This window comes from Hyperoodon ampullatus (genome assembly GCF_949752795.1).
Source record: "Hyperoodon ampullatus genome assembly, chromosome: 12".
NCBI lineage: Eukaryota > Metazoa > Chordata > Mammalia > Artiodactyla > Ziphiidae > Hyperoodon > Hyperoodon ampullatus.
The window spans coordinates 11,139,941-11,162,958 of NC_136925.1; the positions used below are offsets into that span (position 1 = coordinate 11,139,941).

Sequence of the window (23,018 nt, forward strand, 5' to 3'; positions counted from 1 at the left end):
TCTGGAGATTAATCCTTTGTTGATTTGTTTGCAAATATTTTCTCCTGTTCTGAGGGTTGCCTTTTCATCTTGTTTGTAGTTTGCTTTGCTTTGCAAAAGCTTTGAAGTTTCATTAGGTCCCATTTGTTTATTTTTGTTTTTATTTCCATTACTCTAGGAGGTGGATCAAAAAAGATCTTGCTGTGATTTATGTCAAAGAGTGTTCTTCCTCTGTTTTCCTCTGAGAGTTTTATAGTGTCCAGTCTTACATTTAGGTCTTTAATCCATTTTGAGTTTATTTTTGTGTATGGTGTTAGCGAGTGTAGCTTTTACATGTAGCTGTCCAGTGTTCCCAGCACCACTTACTGAAGAGACTGTCTTTTCTCCATTGTATATCCTTGCCTCCTTTGTCATAGATTAGTTGACCATAGGTGCGTGGGTTTATCTCTGGGCTTTCTATCCTGTTCCATTGATCTATATTTCTGTTTCTGTGCCAGTATCATATTGTCTTCATTACTGTAGCTTTGTAGTACAGTCTGAAGCCAGGGAGTCTGATTCCTCCCACTCCTTTTTTTTCCCTCAAGACTGCTTTGGCTATTGGGGGTCCTTTGTGTCTCCAGACAAATTTTAAGATTTTTTGTTCTAGTTCTGTAAAAAATGCCATTGGTAACTTGATAGGGATTGCATTGAATCTGTAGATTGCTTTGGGTAGTATAGTCATTTTCACAATATTGATTCTTTAAATCCAAGAACATGACATATCTCTCCATCTGTTTGTGTCATCTTTGATTTCTTCCACCAGTGTCTTATAGTTTTCTGCATACAGGTCTTTTGCTTCCCTAGGTAGGTTTCTTCCTAGGTATTTTATTCTTTCTGTTGCAGTGGTAAATGGGAGTGTTTCCTTAATTTCTCTTTCAGATTTTTCATCATTAGTGTATAGAAATGCAAGAGATTTCTGTGCATTAATTTTGTAGCCTGCAACTTTACCAAATTCAACGATTAGCTCTAGTAGTTTTCTGGTGGCATCTTTAGGATTCTCTATGTATAGTATCATGTCATCTGCAAACAGTGACAGTTTTACTTCCTCTTTTCCAATTTGTATTCCTTTTATTTCTCTTTCTTCTCTGGTTGCCGTGGCTAGGACTTCCAAAACTATGCTGAGTAACAGTGGCGAGAGTGGACATCCCTGTCTTCTTCCTGATCTTAGAGGAAATGCTTTCAGTTTTTCACCATTGAGAATGATGTTTGCTGTGGGTTTGTTGTATACGGCCTTTATTATGTTGAGGTAGGTTCCCTCTATGCCCACTTTCTGGAGACTTTTTATCATAAATGGGTGTTCAATTTTGTGAAAAGTTTTTTCTGCAACTACCTAGATGATCATACGGTTTTTATTCCTCACTTTGTTAATATGGTGTATCACACTGATTGATTTGCGTATATTGAAGAATCCTTGCATCCCTGGGATAAATCCCACTTGATCATGGTGTATGATCCTTTTAATGTGTTGTTGGATTCTGTTTGCTAGTATTTTGTTGAGGATTTTTGCATCTGTATTCATCAGTGATATTGGTCTGTAATTTTAATTTTTTGTAGTTATCTTTGTCTGGTTTTGGTATCATGGTGATGGTGACCTCATAGAGGCCTCATAGAATGAGTTTGGGAGTGTTCCTCCCTGTGCTATATTTTGGAAGAGTTTGAGAAGGATGGGTGTTAGCTCTTCTCTAAATGTTTGATAGAATTCATCTGTGAAGCCATCTGGTCCTGGACTTTTGTTTGTTGGAAGATTTTAAATCATAGTTTCAATTCATTACTTGTGATTGGTCTGTGCATATTTTCTATTTCTTCCTGGTTCAGTCTTGGAAGGTTATACCTCTCTAAGAATTTGTCCATTTCTTCCAGGTTGTCCATTTTATTGGCATAGAGTTGCTTGTAGTGGTCTCTTAGGATGCTTTGTATTTCTGTGGTCTGTTGTAACTTCTCCTTTTTCATTTCTAATTTTATTGATTTGAGTCCTCTCCCTCTTTTCCTTGATGAGTGTGGCTAATGGTTTATCAATTTTGTTTATCTTCTCAAAGAACAAGCTTTTCGTTTTATCGATCTTTGCTATTGTTTTCTCTGTTTCTATTTCATTTATTTCTGCTCTGATCTTTATGATTTCTTTTGTTCTGCTAACTTTGGGTTTTGTTTGTTCTTCTTTCTCTAGTTCCTTTAGGCATAGGGTTAGATCGTTTATGAGATTTTTCTTGCTTCCTGAGGTAGGCTTGTATTGCTATAAACTTCCCTCTTAGAACTGCTTTTGCTGCATCCCATAGGCTTTGGATCATCTTGTTTTCATTGTCATTTGTCTCTAGGCATTTTTTGATTTCCTTAGTGATCTTTTGGTTATTTAGTAATGTATTGTTTAGCCTCCCTGTGTTTGTGTTTTTTACATTATTTTCTCTGTAATTGATTTTTAATCTCATAGCATTGTGGTTGGAAAAGATGCTTGATATGATTTCAATTTTCTTAAATTTACTGAGGCTTGATTTGTGACCCAAGATGTGATCTATCCTGGAGAGTGTTCCGTGCACACTTGAGAAGAAAGTGTAATCTGCTGTTTTTGGATGGAATGTCCTATAAATATCAATTAAATCTATCTGGTCTATTGTGTCATTTAAAGCTTGTGTTTCCTTATTTATTTTCATTATGGATGATCTGTCCATTGGTGTAAGTGAGATGTTAAAGTCCCCCACTATTATTGTGTTACTGTTGATTTCCTCTTTCAGAGCTGTTAGCAGTTGCCTTATGTATTGAGGTGCTCCTATGTTGGGTGCATATATATTTATAATTGTTACATCTTCTTCTTGGATTGATCCCTTGATCATTAGGTAATGTCCTTCCTTGTCTCTTGTAACATTCATTATTTTAAAGTCTATTTTATCTGATATGAGTATTGCTAATTCAGCTTTCTTTTGATTTCCATTTGCATGGAATATCTTTTTCCATCCCTTCACTTTCATCTGCATGTGTCCCTAGGTCTGAAGTGGGTCTCTTGTAGACAGCATATATATGGGTCTTGTTTTTGCATCCATTCAGTGAGCCTGTGTCTTTTGGTTGGGGCATTTAATCCATTTACATTTATGGAAATTATCGATATGTATGTTCCTATTACCATTTTCTTAATTGTTATGGGTTTGTTTTTGTAGGTCCTTTTCTTCTCTTGTGTTTGCCACTTAGAGAAGTTCCTTAGCATTTGTTGTAGAGCTGGTTTGGTGGTGCTGAATTCTCTTAGCTTTTGCTTCCTCTGTAAAGATTTTGATTTCTCTATCGAATCTGAATGAGATCCTTGCCGGGTAGAGTAATCTTGGTGGTAGGTTCTTCCCTTTCATCACTTTAAATATATCATGCCACTCCCTTCTGGCTTGTAGACTTTCTGCTGAGAAATCAGCTGTTAACCTTATGGGAGTTCTCTTGTTTGTTATTTGTTGTTTTTCCCTTGTTGCTTTCAATAATTTTTGTCTTTAATTTTTGTCTATTTGATTATTATGTGTCTCGGTGTGTTTCTCTTTGGGTTTATCGTGCCTGGGACTCTCTGTGCTTCCTGGACTTGGGTGGCTATCTCCTTTCCCATGTTAGGGAAGTTTTATAATCTCTTCAAATATTTTCTTGGGTCTTTGCTCTCTCTCTTCTCCTTCTGAGACCCCTATAATGCGAATGTTGTTGCGTTTAATGTTGTCCCAGAGGTCTCTTGGGCTGTCTTCATTTCTTTTCATTCTTTTTTCTTTATTCTGTTCCATGGCAGTGAATTCCACCATTCTGTCTTCCTAGTCACTTATCCGTTCTTCTGCCTCAGTTATTCTGCTATTGATTTCTCCTAGTTTATTTTTCATTTCAGTTATTGTATTGTTCATCTCTGTTTGTTTGTCCTTTAATTCTTCTAGGTGTTTGTTCTTTAATTCTTCTAGGTCTTTGTTAAATATTTCTCGCATCTTCTCGATCTTTGCCTCCATTCTTTTTCCGACGTCCTGCATCATCTTCACTATCATTATTCTGAAATCTTTATTTGGAAGGTTGCCTATCTCCACTTCATTTAGTTGTTTTTCTGGAGTTTTACCTTGTTCCTTCATCTGGTACATTGCCCTCTGCCTTTTCATCTTGTCTATCTTTCTGTGAATGGGGTTTTTGTTCCACAGGTTGCAGGGTTGTAGTTCTTCTTGCTTCTGCTGTCTGCCCTCTGGTGGATGAGGCTATCTGAACCAATGTTCTTTAAGTTCTTTTTATACAAACCTGATTTATGCTTACTATTAGATACAACCCCTATTGGTTTAAGTTATTTGGTTTCTCAATCCACAGTACATTATAAAGAGCAAATGAAACCAAGGGAAAAGGAGAATTAGAGTATACATAGTATATATAGGCATTAAGTACACATAATATACTAGACAAAGGAAATGAGAACTTGATGCTGAAACAAAAAGGCCCCCCTTAAAGAAAACCTAGAAAATTCCCATAAAAAGCAGATAAAATAAGTAAAAAAATTAATATAACTTGGGCCTCTCTAATGGAAGATCTACTATCCAGATATTTTTGAGAGCATAGGACACCAGTGTACTATTAAAGCGGAATATATTACACAAGATTCATAATGATAACTAAGTCACTTTGAAAGGGCTAAATTAGGTTCCATATACTCTGCTTCAGAAAGTAAGCAACCATGAAGCACACTAGAAAGTTTTCATTTAAAATGGTCAAAAATAATTTAAGGAAAAAATCAGCCCTTTAAAAAGCACATATTGGATGATAACAAAATTCACTTTTGGGTAGACTTATTTCCTGAAAATGCTGGGCATGTTTTTTGTATATACACATAAAAGCTATAATATATTTTATGTTAATTAACATATTAACTTCCATTAACAATGGAAGTCTGCCTAAACCATGGAAAATAGGAAATAAATAGCATCAAACTAAATATTATAAACAATATGTTCTCAGAAAGTACTTCTACTTTATTAAAAAAGATAGAGCTTAATATATTAAGGTTCACTGATACAGTTGTACTGAAGGAATATCAGATGAAGTAGTTTTAGAGATGAGTTCTTAAAAATGCAAACTGTGTAATGTTTTGAATAGATAACACATCATTGTAAAGAAACCTTTAAGTGGGAAAGGATGGCTATACAAGTTATTTCTAATTCTTTCCCTCTTCTAGAGCACAGAAAGCATCAATACACTTGAAAACGTTATGATGTTAAAATCTCCGTAAAAGTTAATAAGAATTCCTGACCCTCCACCCTTGTTAGGGGAAGCTAGTGGCTACACATTAGAATCCAGGGTCCTGCTGATCCATATGGAAGCTTTAAAGGGCAAATTCAAAAAGGTGCTCCTTCAGAACAGAATGGATATTCCTCAAAAAACTAAAAACAGAACTACGATATAATCCAGCAATCCCACTCCTGCGCATATATCTGGAGAAAACTCTAATTCAAAAGGATACATGCACCCCAATGTTCATTGCAGCACTATTCACAGTAGCCAAGACATGTAAGTAACCTAAATGTCCACTGACAGATGAATGTGTGAAGAAGATGTGGTACATATATACAATGGAATACTACTCAGCTGTAAAAAAGAATGAAATAATGCCATTTGCAGCAACATGGATGGACCTGGAGATGATCATACTAAGTGCAGTAAGTCAGACAAAGAAAGACAAATATTATATGATATCACTTATAGGTGGAATCTAAAATAGGACACAAACGAACTTATCTATGAAACACAAACAGACTCACAGACTAGAGAACAGACTTGCGGCTGCCAAGCAGGAGGGTGTTGGGGGAGGGAAGGAGGGGGAGTTTGGTATTCGCAGATGCAAACTAGTATATATAGAACGGATAAACAACAAGGTCCTACTGTATAGCCCAGAGAACTATATTCAATATCCTGTGATAAACCATAATGGAAAAGAAAGGAAAAAACAGAAACAAAAACAAAAAGGTGCTCCTTCCACAGGCAGATACAACCTGCCTCCAGGGAGGAGAGGACAGATTTCAGTTCCCACTCCCCCAGTAGAATGCTCTTATTCAGGGAAAAGCCTAACCCTGTTAATCACTTGGAGAATTTTTTTTAAATTACCCATGCCTGGGCCCCATTCAGCACTGGTAAGTTTTAAAGTTCCCTAGGTGATTCTAATGTACAGCCATGGTTGAAAAGCACTATTTAACTTCTACTTAGACCATGACAGAGAAACTAGTATTGGATTGACTCTACTGAAAACAACTTATAAAACTGCACAAGATACAGGAGCAACTGTTTCAAGCACTGAAGAACATCAACTAGACATGCAAAGAAGCTGGAAGATGTAAGTTACAACCAAGAGATAAAAGCAGTTAGTAGAAGTAGACTCCAAGATAATCTAGGTGTTAGAATTAGCAGGCAAGTACTTTTCTTTCTCTTTTTAAATAATTAATAGACTAAGTTTTTCAGAGCAGTTTTAGGTTCAGAGAAAAATTGATCAGAAAGTATAGGGAGTTCCAATTATACCTCAAGCCCCCAAGTTTCTCCTATTATTTACGTCTTGTATTATGGTGATGCATTTGTTATAACTGACGAACCAATATTGATACATTATTATTAACTAAAGTCCATCATTTACATTAAGGTTCACCCTTGTTGTTGTGAATTGTATGGGCTTTGACAAATGTATAGTGACACGTATCCACCATTACGATATCATAGAGAACAGTTTTACTGCCCTAAAAATCTCCTATGCTCCACCCACTAGACTCTCTCCCAATCCCCCTGAGCCCCTGGCGACCACTGATTATTTATTTATAGTTTTTCCTTTTCCAGAATGTCATAGAATTGGAATCATATAGTAGGTAATTCTTCAGATTGGCTTCTTTCATTTAGCAGTGATATACTTTTTTTTTTTTTTTTGCCGTATGCGGGCCTCTCACTGTTGTGGCCTCTCCCGTTGTGGAGCACAGGCTCCGGACGTGCAGGCTCAGCGGCCATGACTCACGGGCCTAGCCGCTCCGCGGCATGTGGGATCTTCCCGGACCGGGGCACGAACCCGTGTCCCCTGCATCAGCAGGCAGACTCTCAACCACTGCGCCACCAGGGAAGCCCAGCAGTGATATACTTTTAAGGTTTCTCTATGTCTTTTCATGGTTTGATAGCTTATTTCTTTTTATTACTGAAAAATATTCCATCGTGTAAATACACAACAGTTTGTTTAACCATTCACCTGATGAAGGACATCTAAGTTTTGGCAATTATAAAAAAAAAGTTGCTGTAAATATCTGAGTGCAGGTTTTTGTGCAGACCTAAGTTTTTAACTAATTTGGGTAAATACCAAAGAGCATGGTAGCTGGATTATTATGTAAGAGTATGTGTAGATTTATATGAAACTGTCAAACTGTCTTCCAAAGTGGTTTTATCATTTCGCATTCCCAACAGCAATGAATGAGAGTTCCTGTTGCTCCACATCTTCACAAATATTTAGTGCTGTCAGTGTTTTCAATTTTAGTCATTCTTACAGGTGTGCATGGTATCTCACTGTTGCTTTAATTTGCAAATCCCTAATAATGTATAAGTTGGGTATTTTCCTTCCCCCAAGTGAAAGGCTAGAGAGGGCTGGAGCTGGGTCCCCCAGGTCAGCTGGACTCTAGAAAGACAGTTTCTGAGGAGGAAGGTCTTGTTAAGAAGGACAGAATGCTCTGGATGTTTTACAAATGGCTATTTCCCCCTCTCCCTGCATGAGGGGATTTCTCTGATTTGAACTATGTGAACCTGGTAGGGTTCCTGGAGCTAAAACTCATAGAAGTGTGGGTGTCCCCTAAGACTGGGCCCTCCTGGAGTTATTAACTCAAGCTTGTTCACACTGAGCCTCCAGAAATTCATCAATTACAGTTTAAGTTTTGCTCTCCTGGTACTGGCTCCTGGTGACTTCTGTTCATGGGTTGGTTTCTGCTTTGGTAAGATGTGATTCTCTGTAACTGGCTAGCCATCTCTCCAGTTTGGGGGTCAGGAGTTTATCCTGTGGCTTCGGTTCTCTAATGGACCTAAAAAGATGTGTTGATATTTGGTTTGTTCAGCTCTTTTCTTGTTGTTAGAAAGGGAGTGATGAAGTCCAAGCCTCTTAAAGCTGGATCAGAAACCAGAAGTTCAGGCAAGTACTTTCAAGCCATAGTATAAACTGGCCAATGACCGGGCGAAGCTGGTCATAGTGAATGAAGAGATGAGGAACCTTAGCAGAAAAATGAAACAATTAAAAAAAGAAAAGAACCAAAGGCAAATTTTGGAAGTAAAAAGTATATATCTGAAATGAAAATTTTACTAGACAAGATTTAAAGCAGATTAGACACTATAGAAACGAGTTAGTGGATTCAAAGATGGAACAACAGAAATTATTCACTCTGAAGAGCACAGAGAAAAACTACTAAGAAACAAAAAAATATCAAATAGTGTAACAAAAGTGAAATCAGAGTGCCAGAGAGAGAGAGTAGAGGGGAAAACTGGGGCAGAAAAATTCTGTAGTTCTAATGGCTAAAATTTTGATAAAAATATCACCCTGCAGATATGAGCATCTCGGCAAATCACGAGATAAATAAACATAAAGATAAATACCAAGAAAATATATAAATATATATTTAGATAAATATAAAGAAATATATAAACTACAAGCAATATAAAGAAAACTACAACAAGGCACCGTCAGAGTCAAACTGCTGCAAACCAAAGATAAGGAGAAAATTATAACAGGAGCTGGAGGGAAACAACAATATAAATGACAACTGATTTCTCATCAGAGATTATGGAGGATGGATGATAAAGGTATGTCTTTAAAATACTGATACAGGAAAAAAAGTTAATCCAGAATATTGATTAAACAACCATATCAATCAACTTGACCTAATTTATTTATTTATTTATTTTTGGCTGTGCCATGCACCTTGTGGCTTCTTAGTTCCCTGACCAGGCACTGAACCCAGGCAACTACAGTGAAAGCACCAAATCCTAACCACTGGACTGCCAGGGAGTTCCCAACTGTAAATATATATGTTCCCAACACCAGAACACATGAATATATTAAGCAAATACTAACAGATCTGAAGGGAGAAATAGAAAGTGACACAGTAAGTCCCCTACATACGAACGAGTTCTGTTCCGAGAGTGTGTTCGTAAGGCCAATTTGTTTGTAAGTCCAACAAGGTTAGCCTAGGTACCCAACTAACACAATCAGCTATACGGTACTGTACTGTAATAGGTTTATAGTACTTTTCACACAAATAATACATAAAAAACCAACACAAAAAATAAAGAAAACATTTTTGATCTTACAGTACAGTACGTTGAAAAGTACAGTAGCGCAGTACAACAGCTGGCGCTTCTTAGCAGTACCAGCTACATCACCGCTGCTTTTACACTTGCTTCCGGACATCCTACGCTTGAAATAAAGATACTATACTACTGTATTCTATACAGTACAGTATAGTAAAATACACAAAAGCACAACCACTTGTAGAGGATGCAAGCACGTGACAATGTAGCCAGACATGTGAACTAACTTACGTGACTGGACACGCGAACATGTGTTCGCATCTTTCAAAGTTCACAACTTGAAGATTCGTATGTAGGGGACTTACTGTACTCATTAAAACGCTCTAACATCACTTTTTAAAAACTTACCCTCAAAGTATGGTGCTCTTGTGCTAGTAATAGTCTTAGCTCTTCATGTAGTGTTATAACTTCCAGAAACTGTCCCCATAAAGCCATTAGAAGTGAGCAAAGTTGTGCGAGATTCATATTTATAAGTTCTGCCAGTTCATCAGGATTCTCTATTTTCTGAAATGACAAGGAAAAAAACCTTTACTGCTCTCTGAGAATTACCATAACACACCTATATATATTACTGGGAATATTAATACAAAGGCAAATTTTTAGTTTTAAAAAATGTGTGTGTGTGCGCTTGCATGTGTGTGTGTGTGCGCTTGCATGTGTGTGTAGAGAGAGACCAACTGACCCATGGCTTTTTTCTATCTGATAGTTACTACAGCACTTTTCGACCATTTAACCAATATTTCAATACCGGAGGTATCTTGTTATTGAAATAACATCATAGTCTAAAGTTACAAATCAGGATTCTATAGAACATGATCAAATTCAAACACTAAAATACTGGGAATTTTAAACACAATGTACAAATAATGATGAAAGTTATAAAAATTTTGAAAGATGATGAAATCTTAAAATCTGATTTTTTTCCCCATCAGCTAAGTAAAGTACTTAAAAGATCCGTAACTCCTCAGAAAGGACTGAGACACTCTCTAAAGTACTGCTTTGCCCTCACGCCTGTGCCCCTAGATTTTATTTTGCTTGCAGGAATCCTTTCATAGAGCTGTCGAACACTTCTTTCTTTCTCTTTTCTAACAACTCACTCACCCAGTATTTACTGGGCACATTTTACATGCTAAGGCCTACATTCTACAGACACCAAGATTAATATGAAAAGTTTGCAGTCTAATGAGGAAAGAAAAGTGGGTAAACGATTACAATATACTATTATGAGTGTTCTAATACTGGTATTAAATTATCCCCTTTATTTAAATATTCACCTAAACTGATGATGGAAGTTAAGAGTACTGAATGAGATGCAGAATCTTCTAAAAGGCATTTGGTTTTCTTGAACTGATAAAATAAGAACTTCTAAACAAAGAATAACAAAGGACTATAAATCAGAATGTTTCTCTTTGGTCAAGCATTTTTATCATGAGGACAGGCTTTTCTTCAATACACTGAGGCAGCAGTCAGTCTTCAGAAAGGTAGTATCTTGATGAAAAAAATCTGTCTTTAATTACTAGTAACACTAAGAAATCTACTTTAAATACATACATGGGTGCTGATCTCATTTTCCTACTGTAAAGATGGAAGAAGTCTGCTCAGATTGAAGCTGACAGCCATTCCCGCCTACAGACCAATGATGGCCTCATTTATGGCTCTAGAGCTCTAGATCTAGCATCTACTGGATGACTGCACTTGGACAGTTCAACGTGTCCTAAACTGCACTGCACCCTCCCTTTCTAAAAACAAACAAAACCCCCAAATGTTGCTTATCACATATGACCCTCTTTCTCTCAGTTTGTATTGGCTTCCTTTGGAAGTCTGCAATCCAGCAGGCTTTTCTTCCCCAACCCAAACCAAGCTTCCATTTATCTTCTTAACTAAGAGAACACTTAAAACAAAAACTCAGCAACATTAGTAAGAAAGGAAGGGATCGTGTCTTATTCACTTTTGTGATTCTGGTTACCGGTACACAGTAGTCACTCAATAAATACTTACTGGACGAATAAATGAATGAATGAATAAGGAATTACAGGCCTCAGATAAGGAAAAAGCTCCCAGAATACAAGGACAAACTCAGAAAATGCTGACAAATTCCAGAATTCTGGAATGGAAGCTAATAGAGTCAACAGATGATAAGTACTGATTAATCAACATACACAGAAATTCTACAGAGGTGTTCTGCCCCAGGAAATGGTTTATAAATGTTATTAGAAATGAAGCTAACAAGTTTTTCATGTCTCCTAAGAACACACAAAAGATTAAAATGTACTATAAAGAAGCTGAAACCTGCAGCATTGTTTCAAGAATGAATTTAATGGAGTTAGGAAAAGAAGACTAGAATAAGTATTTGACAGTAATTAAATAGCACTACGTAAGGCAAGCAATGCTACACCTAGTATAATCTACACACAAGTAGAACTAATTCTCCTCCAGAGAGCAAGGCTATCTAGATACCTTGTATTTATTAATTGTATTTCTCAGGGATCACAGCACCAAGGTTTTGAGAAAGGACTTTTAGTATTTTCATTATTGGGAAAAGCATCCCTTCAGGTATAAACAAATTACTCCTTTGGTTTATATAACTCTTTACAGTAAGTGTCAAAATATAAATAATAATCATTTCTTTTTTATATTAAAAAGGAAATCAGAATTAAGTTGGACAAGATCTTTTATATGTATAAATGTAGGAATAATAAGACCTTACATTTATATATATTTTTTCAAATAACATTCATTATTTTGTCCTATTCATAGCATTCACTGACCTTGTTTGATTACAAAATGGTGCTTACTTTAATAGACTTGGAAAATGGGGGAAAGCAAAAAAGAAAAAAATAAAGTTCATTTTAGTTTATAGTCTTCAATTTTTTTCAGTTATAGAGAGAAAAAAAACAGAATCATATATAGCTTTATGCCATTTTCACTGGATAACACAGTATGAGCATTTCCCTACATCATCAAACATTTGTTGAAAGCAACATTTTTAAGGTTGTACAACTTTTTTAGATTATGAGTGTCCCATAATTTCTTTAACCATTGTCTTACTGTTGGGGATTTATTTAGGTTAATGTTTTACGATATTATAAGTTACACTACATATGAATCTCTGTTTATTTGGTATAAATTGAGAAGAAATACTCTTTTTGGCTTTGGAAACATACTGCCAAACAGTATCACTTTACAAAAATATGTAAGTTTAAGTAATGCTTAAAAAAATTTTTCCATAAATTCTTTGAGTGAACTAATAAGAGAAAAAGGACACTTCTGATCACTTAATTATCTTTGCTATTTATATGCACAATAATATACATTTTAAAGTTAATTTAACTTCACGTTCAAGTCAAATGTTGTTTGATCAACTAAGTTGTGTTTCTACCTAGATCAACAATTTTATCTTTGCATTTTAGAAAGGATAAATAATTAATATTTTCTTCAATAAAATACTTAGAAAACAGAATCCACCCAAATAACTTGGTAACGTGAATTTTAAAAATGCAAGTACCTTGACTTCTTCACATAATTCAGTAAGTCGCGCTTCCACATCCATTTCCTCTGAAAGGAGTAAAGAGTAATTGGAGGAAGTATCTCAATGTTAGATCTGTAAACTGTTTTTGAAATTATAGAAATAAATTAAATTACCTTTAAAAAACAAGAAGGTTGCAAAATATCCGGACTATATTAAATGAGTTAAATTTCAATGTAATATATTTTTCTAAACTCATTAATCATGCAGGTAATGTGATAATTAGTAAATTCTATGTTCTGATTACAGGCATACCTCGAAAATATTGCAGTTCGGTTCCAGACCACTGCAAAAGAGTGAAAACTGCAATAAAGCTAACTACATGAATTTTCTGGTTTCCCAGTGCATATAAAAGTTACATTTATACTATACTGTAGTCTATTAAGTGTGCAATAGCATTATGTCTAAAAAACAATGTACATACCTTAATTTAAAAATATTTTATTGCTAAAAAAATGCCAACCATCATCTGAGCCTGCCATGAATTGTACTCTTTTTGCAATAGTAACATAAAAAAATCACTGATCACAGATCACCATAATAAAATAATGATAATAATGAAAAAGCTTGAAATATTGAGAGAACTACCAAAACGTGATACAGAGACACAAAGTGAGCAAATGCTGTTGGGAAAAATGCTGCCAACAGACTTGCTTGCCGTAGGGTTGCCATAAATCTTCAATTTGTGGAAAACACAGTAAGCGTGAAGTGCAATAAAGTGAGGTATGCCTGTATTAAGTAGCGGGTTTCTGTTCTCATAAGAGGCTAACACTGTCAAGGAACTACTGACTATACACCTCAAGTAACTTGCACAACTGCATCCCAGAAAAGATAAAACACACAACTAAGGTTTTATTGCATTTCACATATTATAAATTCCAGTGATCTTAGTATTTTGTATTACATATGTACATGCTTCACTTTTTACAAAAGCTTCGCTTTTTATAGTAGCTATAGTTCAAGTCAAAATAATTTTTATAACCAAAACATATATAAAGCATGCCTGGAATATAAGCTGTTTAATGAAAATGAATGACAAAATCCTTTCCAACAAAAAATAAGTTTCTATTTTAGTTTAATAAATTCAGTTTTCTATCAGACAGTCTAAAACCGAGGCAATTTTTTCCCATATAATCCTGACTTATTTAATGTATGCTACAACCATTTACAAAGGGGGGTGCAGATTAATTTACAATCAAAATGGTAATAGTTACAAAGGAGTACAGAAACTAACAGAATAGAAGACTTATTAGTTACTTTTTGCAGGGAAGACATTTTGCTAAAGCCTGAAATATCATGTTTAGATATACTCAGTTTTTCTTCAGAAATCAAACTAAAATGAGTTCTCCTAAGAGAACTCTTAACAGCATAGCGTCAGCACACAACATTCCATAATCTTGTTGCTGTAAGGGAGTTTAACTGATCATTCTCACACAAAAGCAAGAATACATTCTGTGACATCCCTGAATTCACTCATCAGCTCACTGTCTCGTAAGGTATACTGAACTGTCTCGTAAGGTATACTGAATGTTTACTACTTGATAAAAGAATGATAAACATTTAAATTTCATAAAATAAGCAGTTACACACACTGATGTGCTGAACACAACCAACCTATGATGGGAACAACAAACACTCTGTTGGTAACTAAAACCAGGAGGACACACAAATGTTTTGGAATTCACAAAATATATAAATTACCCACTGATAACTACAGAAATCTGCTGAGATTTCAAAAATCATTTCACCGTCAGGTAAATCAGTGGCTTCTAATGTTAGGTTTTCCAAAAAAAAAAAGAAAAAATCTGGCAGACCCTGTATTAAAATCATAACTTCCATATGCCAACATCTGTTTTCACATCACTCATGATATTTTCCTTTGATAGAAGAAAATCAGCAAAATTGGTCTTAGTAGGTTACATATCCTACCTATGAATTTTTAAAAAATGAAAATAAACTTTTTAGAGTTTTGATACACTTTTCTCATCTTTACATACAAGAGCCTAAGTGCAGAAACTGGTCCATTTGCATTATGGTTTGTGAGAGCTACTTCAATGCAAACACCTTCAGGGATGCTTAAATGCAAAACTTAACTTCAAAACCTCTGAGATGAAATGATTTCAACATCATTTAGGATTTTAACTGAGTTTAATTAATTTTTCTTTTAAAAATGCCTATATATCTATTTATACAAATTTAGAGAAATGTATACAGGTTATTTTCTTACGATTTTTCTTTTCGGCCGCGCCATGCGGTGTGATCTCAGTTCCCCAACCAGAGACTGAACCCGGGCCGTGGGAGCGAAAGCCTGGAATCCTAACCACTAGGCCACCAGGGAGCTCCCTACACACTTTGCTTTACCTTGGCTCCTCCTGCTAATTGAAGGTGGCAGCTTAGAACACATCTTTCCATATTTTCAAATATATACATATATGAGATCTGGAGTCACTGCTTTCCAAAAATCGATGTATTTTACAAACCTGCTGCAATTTGTTTTTTTTCTCTCAGCAGTACTCCACGTAAATGGGATATGCAGCCCTAAAGCACTTTTTTCAAATGGCTGCATAATATCCCTTGGTGTGGGTACCTCAAAGTCCATTCTTTGCTGAATGATGGGAATTTATCTTTGTTTTCAGTGTTTTGCCACTAAGAATACTGTGATCAACGTGCGTGTACATATACTGTTACATACGAGTACTCCTTTCCGTGCTACAGATGAACAAAAATGGAGTTGCTAGGTCGAAAGGTAAATGCATCTTAAATTTATCCTTTAAATCTATCCACCCTCTCATCTACTCATTCATTCAACAGATATTCATAGCATAGTTGAGATAATGCCAATACACTGCTAGGAGTTAAGGATGAAAGATATCTCAAAAAAAGTGCTATTTAACTAACTTCACTAAGTTTTAGTTTTGAATCAAGTCTTTTCCCACCCAACCAAATACTGGGCCCTTCTTTATATAGGCCTCATTATATGAGCAGCGTTTTTTAAAATTATTTAGCATGCTCACATCTAAATTGATAGGCTGACAATACAATAGTTAATGAGAAGTATATTTTTATTGCTAAAAAGAACACTAAACCATGTCATAAACGACCATAATTTCACACCATGAATTCTTCAATTTTATAGTTAAGTTACTTAATGAGAATATAAAATTATATTCTAAAATAATGATCATAAATAAATCTTCAACCTTTCTTTTTTCCTTCCTGATAACAAGATAAGTTTATCGCTTCACAGTTTTAGTGAAAACTGACCCACTTTAAGTATTTCTGGGCTAGTTTTCATTTGAGAAATGTGGAGAAAGATTTTGGCTCCTTAATTTCCTTTTGTCCATACTTCTGAAAACTGAGAAACAAATGCTGTGATTTAATTTTATTTTTTATTTCTACAGCTTTTCGTAACTTTAAAAAAATGTAATAGTGATGGTCTATTCAACACCAAGTAAAAACATTCAATATACTTATGGAAAGATAATAAATTAAGTACTATTGCTATTCAAGAACAAAAGTCTATAACATATAGGGAAATATATCAATAAAATAATGAGATCACAGTATTTCCTTTCAAATGTTTAACATATCTGGATAGTGGCGACTTAATATTACTGTATTTTGCTTTTTAAACTTAGAACAATAAAAAATAAATACAAATTGACTCAAAAAACAAAGCCAGATACTAAAGATGCTTCTCTCTTTACTTCTGTAATGCATGAAATTAGCTTCAGTTTTTAAACCACATTTTATTATCCTTAGCCCTACCCAAAGACAAACTGACTTTGAACAAATTTAAGGCATTACCATTAAACCAACAAATTCTGGCAATGAACATGGTTTCCAAAAAGTGCTCTTTGTAGGAACTCTAAAATGAATATGTTGAAAGCCGAAGAAATCTTTGCATTTAACATTTCCAGTTTTAAATGAAAACTTCAGTATTAAAATTAATCACAAATTAACCAAAGCTTACCTACAAACCAAATTGATTCTAACAGTAAGTTCTTACATAAGGGTGGTAGGAACATACAATATTAAGAAATACATATTTATGAAATTTGACACTAATTTAAAGCAAAGTTTCCTGCTAATTAAAAGGGATTATTTACTTAACCTATTTGTAAACGTACCTAGACAGGTGTCTTTCTGGGTTGGTGGCTGTTTTCTTCTGAGAAGGCGCTCATAAAGGACCTGCATGTTGGCCTTGGCTAGTTATAAGGATTGCACACAGCACTAGTTACTATACTCCTTTTACAATAAAATTTATTAGAATTTTCCAATTTGTTATTAATAGTTTTAGTACTGCTCCGATAGTGCAGTTAGATTAGAACACTAAAGCAAAACCTTTCAGTTAGTTAATTAGCTTATTAGAATTACAAATGATGTACATTCACGTTTATGTTACTTTGTTCTTTTTTCTATTTAAGTGTATGTGCCACTCAACATTTCATAATCCAATATTATTTTTGTTTTAATTTCTTAAACTCAGAATTTTAGAGTTGGCAGGGGTCTCAGAGATCAGCGAGGTCAACCCCCTGCCTTTACAAGTGTAGAGACTGGGGCCCCAAAAGGTTACATGACTTGGTAAAGCCTAGATTCCAGAATCCCTGACACCCATTTTCAGTAAGAGTTCCTTGCACCAAACCAATATTTAACTGTATGTCATCAAAAAAATGTACATCATTCATCTACGAGAAAAGAAAAAGACACAAGCAGAACAGAATTCAAGGCATTATTTTTAAAAAGGGAATAGAGCTTAGATACACTCCTCACACCATGGTGGAATTTAAGACTTTTAAATATATACATATTTGAAAACTCAAGAAAAGTGCTAAATAGTAGAAAGAAATAGAATACATCCTCTAATCAAGAACTACTTTACAAACATACTAAAACTGGTGAATATAATGATATTTAGTCAACAGTGTTTTACAGAAATATTATCTAGTGCCTACAATCTAATTTTGCTAGGATAAAAATAAACAATGTTAATAGTTCAGAATATGCAATAGTTTTTTTTGAATAGTTAATAATATTTTTAGATGTTTTCCTAGAATATGCATTCAAGAATAAACTAAAATTCACAATAGAAAATATAAATAATGAAAAGTTTAAGAATAACACAAGGTATCACTGACAAATATTTACTGAAGATGAATCTTGAATTTAAAAATCCCTAGGAAACTACTATAAAGTATGTGCTGATGTCTATGTACTTTTCAATTATCAATAAAAACTGTATTGTGCTATTTCATTCATTCATCCATTCAACAAATATATTTTGAGTAAACACCATGTGTAAGGTACTAATAACTTTATTCTACCACTATTATTTACTTTTCTGAAACTGAAGTCTAGGGGTTTGATTTAGAATTTTATTTTCTGATAAAATATTTTAAGCAAATAATTTGGAATAAAATTGATATTTAGTAACTGACTCCTGAAATTAAACATAAGGGCTCTTTTAATTATGATATTTTCTACACTATATTCATAAACCCAAAGTAATATATATGTGTCATAAAAGCCATCCTTACCCCAAAGTTAAAAACCTTAAAAATAAATGAATTATCATACTGAAGTTAGATAAATTAGTGCTAATACTGTCTAAGCTATTTGAAATAAATCTTTGCCTTTGAAAAGAGATGCTTGTTTCCTTTAAACATTATTTCCTTTTGTATAGAAATATTTTTTTATAAGTTAAAATGTGGTTTAAGTGTTTTTCCATTCGGAAACATTACACGTTAAAACTCTTTGAAAATTCTGTGCACGCAGCATGGACAGGCCCACCTCACACGAGGCTCTCTGTACTAACCCATAAGAACCCCACCCAGCTGTGGGAGTCTCTCCTGTCTCTCTCAGTGCTGAACTGACTCCTTATTAAGGGAAAGGGGATGTCAAAGCTCTTCAAAGACCTAGAAGAGGCCTGCTCTTTCCTTAGCACTTTGCTCAGCCCGAAGGAATTCCTCCGTTAACCAGTTTTCCTTGTGGAGCTTCCTCACACCTTCTGCTTTCTGGATGCCCTCCTCTTTCCTTCCTGATGCATTCAGCACATCTGGACTCCTTCAATCCTCCTGCCCTTAGAATGGAAACCAGTTTGCATAAACAGTCCCAGTTACTTACAGGTAGTAAGTGACAGCAGTGGTGCACACATGCAAATGCAGTCCTGAGCACTCCACGAATTCAACATCCAAACTACTAACAGATTCTCCTACAGAAATGCCATTACACACGGTTTCCGTGTCATACCACTACTTTTCAGTAACATGCTATTGCCCTTCATTAACATTATGGTTTAATAGTTTTGTGGTCTGACCATTAAGCCTAAATTAACCAAAATTTATCATATAACTCTCCTAAGAAAATGTGTTTGAATCCCAAAGAACCAAATTAAAAAATATATGAAGCATAATTTTTCCATTAATTGAGGATTAGTGATAGCTAAAATTAGTTCTATTCTACAAACAATTCTTTCATTTTCAAAAAAGAACATTTTTAACAGTTTACATTTGAGGCATTGGTCTCTTAAAGGATTTTCCTAAGGGAAAAAGAAGATTCTAAGTACATGAAACAGCAAGGAAAAAGAATATTCCAGAGAATAGTAATCAAAAGGTTTCCGTACTACCATTTTTGACTTGAGGAAGAATACATGAGCAAGAAAGAACAAACATTTTCCTACTGCTTGTAAAACTGGGGATACATTGGGATCCTTGAATTAAGCATTCTAAATAGTCAACTGAATGATATCTGTTTCTAGTCAAGTCAGGAAAAGTGTGCACTGAACTGACTGATAATGAAATTAATCCAACCCGTGGGAGCATCTGCTGACAGGCAGCGGTACAACAGCCAGCCTGTTCTCACAGCTGAACTTCAGTGAGGTACAGATCACTTCCTTACAATTCTTTTGTATCTCAAGATAGGCAGTTATAAAAACGGGCTAATTAGTCTCAAACCCAATAATTATTTTCAGTAACTGACTATTTTTGATAGTGCATCAATATTGTTAAAAGACTGAGATCCTTGAGGAACAAAGAAATAAACAAGAACAGTGATTAATTTCAGTAAAATTTAAAAAGTAATTTTGATTTATTCAAGTATGTAATGATGAAAATAATTTATTCTAAAGAGATAATTAAAATGTGCTTTTTATGATGAGCTATTAGCTGATATTTGAAAGTAAAAGCTTATAAAACTTTCATAAAATGTCTGAATAAAAACATTTTTGCAAATCTCAATAATTTATCTTCTGTGAAGTGATATATGTATTTTGCAAACTACAAGTGGTATACAAAATCAAGGCAATATGATTTTTTATTATGTATTACAATATACATGCAGATATTAATGTCGGACAAAAACCGAAGACTGGTGTTTTAAAATTATTTTTAAAAAGTTCAGAATGTTAAAACTGAGTAATGTTATTATTTTCTGAAATGAAATAAAAGAAATAAGATCTGAGATCACTTAAAACCAAACATATTTTAAAAAAGGTCCCAAGTACCTACAATCTGCTTAGGCGGTTAAATATTTGGAAGTATGGATTTAATTTATCTTACCTAATCTATCTAATTTCTCTTCCCTATCTAATAATTCTATGGATAATTACATTTGTTTTCTAGTAAGCTTTCTGCTTGTATTCTAAGAGAAGTAGTAATATTGAAATACTGTTCAAAAAAATCTACCAAAGGACTCATTTCAAACTTAGCACCAAGAAATTATTTCTCAATATCATACAGGTTTTTTAATTTCAGAAAGTAATTATCAAAGATTGAAAAAGATGAAGTTGAGAGAGAAGCAAAAGTGAAGCACATAAACCTAGTTTTAGTACAGAAACTATGGCCAAGCTGGTTACTAGCAATATGAGAATGAAGAGAGTGCCTTGAACTAAAGCAGAGGTCTGGCTCCTTTCAACATACCCAGTTCTAGTTTCTGACAAGAGGGAAGCTCTTCCGTTACCGTAATGAAGTAGCTGTGCAGCCCCTTGAAGGCCAGCAGGAGGGTGGCGCAGAGGGTGTAATGGAAACGGTAGGCGTGACGCAGGCAGGAGTCTGCAATGACGAAGCTGAAGCCCTAAACAAGGAGTCGATGTGGGACACACTGTTAGTACCCAAGAGTCTAAAAATAGCACCCCTGAAGCTTAGAAAAATAAAGGATTTACAAATCACAGTTAATTCTAAAACGGATAAGAAATCTAGCAATATCTTAGGGCGTTCCTCTCGTTCACACAAGTAATTTAAACACAGGAAACTTCGACTGAGTGGTACTCCACTTCTGTAGTCTGAGCCCCCTTTTCTTTCAGTGGAGTAATGGCTGTACTCATACTGCTGCAAGCTGGGTCTCAACTCTGGCACTGACTCTTTACAAGAGCCTTTGCAATGATTCTACCAGTCGTGTGAAGGGAGCAGGGGGAGAGAGTAAGTAATAAAAAAGGCCCCGGCTGTCAAAGGTCTCTATCCATTAAGTCTTGTAAAACCTTGAAGTATCAGGTTCGTTTTCAAAAAAACAACTGGAACCAACCAATTTGTTAAGATCATATTTAATTAGATCTGTAAGTTGTTGAGTTCAAATAATTAACAAAAGGACGATCACATTCACAAACATAACAGTTAAAACAAATTTCATTCAAAGTAAGAGAGAAAAGAGGATTTATAAACATATCAGTTCTTACGTCAGGTGATAACTGTTTTGTGTAGTTAATACCAAAGACCACACTTTCAAGAGTAGGAATCACAGAATCTTTGTTTTGTGCTGGTGTATTTCTGTTTAACCAAGTAGTCTTCACAGGGCGAGGAAAGCTGGAGGAACAAGCATCACATTATTACTGTCATAAGAGTCTATTTATAGTGTTAAGTTAAATTTTTACAAAAGAAAGTCTTAGAGGGACAGAATAAAAAGCAAGGGCTTTGCAAGGCTATTATTTCTAAACTCTTCTTAAAGTAACTTTACAATTTTTCCTTTTAAGAATTTGAGATAAAGTACTGGCTAACTATAAGAAGGCCAAAGCATTTGACTGGTTGGCAGTTTGGCAAAAGGGAAAAGACAGGAAAGTAAATCAAATGTACCATAAGCAGAGAGCAGCCTTCATTTGCAAAATGAATTTGCTTTGCAAAAATGAAATATCTAGATCCTAGCAACAAGGGTGTCGCAAGTCATTGGTAAATACCACGTGCTATGAAGTGTTTCTTAAAATTGAGTCAAAGAAGCTGTACTTAAAAAAATCAAATATAAGAAACAAGTTATGCAAAAAACAAGCAAAGTCTTAACCTCAGTTACGTTAAATAATTGATTTAATGTCTATAGTTGGGTTGACCATAGAAATTGCTTTATATAAATATAATATTTAGGGACTTCCCTGGTGGTGCAGTGGTTAAGAATCTGCCCACCAATGCAGGGGACACGGGTTCGAGCCCTGGTCTGGGAAGATCGCACATGCCGCAGAGCAACTAAGCCCATGAGTCACAACTACTGAGCCTGCGCTCTAGAGCCCGTGAGCCACAACTACTGAGCCCACGCGCCACAGCTACTGAAGTCCGCATGTCTAGAGCCCATGCTCTGCAACAAGAGAAGCCACCACGATGAGAAGCCCACACACCACAATGAAGAGCAGCCCCTGGTCACCACAACTAGAGAAAGCCCGCGCACAACAACGAAGACCCAATGCAGCCAAAAATAAAAATAAATAAATTAAAATAATAATGGTTAAAAATGTAATACTGTAAACTAAAAATTTTTTCATCTAGTTTAGAGGACTAAAAAGTCCAGCTATAACAAAACTTCAGGAGAAACCCTGCATTTATAGAAGCATAAATAGTGAAGAACACTACCGTTAACAGGACCCCTCTACCAGCGTGCCACCAGCAAAAAGCCTTCCTTCCCCTTGCCTTGCTTTTCTTCCCGACCCTCTCCTTTACAGACAAAGAAGGGCACAGCTCTAGCAGCGAGAGAGGGGACATCAGAGCCCAGGGCAGTGACGGAAAGAGCAGCAACCCCAGTTGTCGCAGGCACCTCAGTCTCTTTTCCCGTCGCCAACCAGAGCCAACAGCTAGTCCTCTTGGCTTCTGATTCTGAGCCAAAAATGTCCTCTCCTTGCAGTGAACGGTCTCTAGGAGATGAGCCGCCTCTCCCCACCAGTCTGTGCAAGAGCTGCAGTACCGCAGGAGGAATCGCACACTGAGTCACCAGGACG

General features: G+C 35.3%; 1 protein-coding gene across 1 annotated transcript in view; it reads right to left on the reverse strand.

Moving 5' to 3' along the window:
- Nucleotides 1-23,018, reverse strand: part of FAM135A (family with sequence similarity 135 member A) — a gene marked incomplete at both ends in the record, with an annotated part of 97,639 nt that overhangs the window by 34,508 nt on the left and 40,113 nt on the right. The window contains 5 exons of the mRNA XM_079716073.1: nucleotides 9,655-9,810; nucleotides 12,812-12,861; nucleotides 16,963-17,040; nucleotides 20,749-20,902; nucleotides 21,501-21,627. Of these exons, the coding sequence (XP_079572199.1) occupies nucleotides 9,655-9,810; nucleotides 12,812-12,861; nucleotides 16,963-17,040; nucleotides 20,749-20,902; nucleotides 21,501-21,627 (565 nt within the window). The remainder of the gene's footprint in view (nucleotides 1-9,654; nucleotides 9,811-12,811; nucleotides 12,862-16,962; nucleotides 17,041-20,748; nucleotides 20,903-21,500; nucleotides 21,628-23,018) is intronic.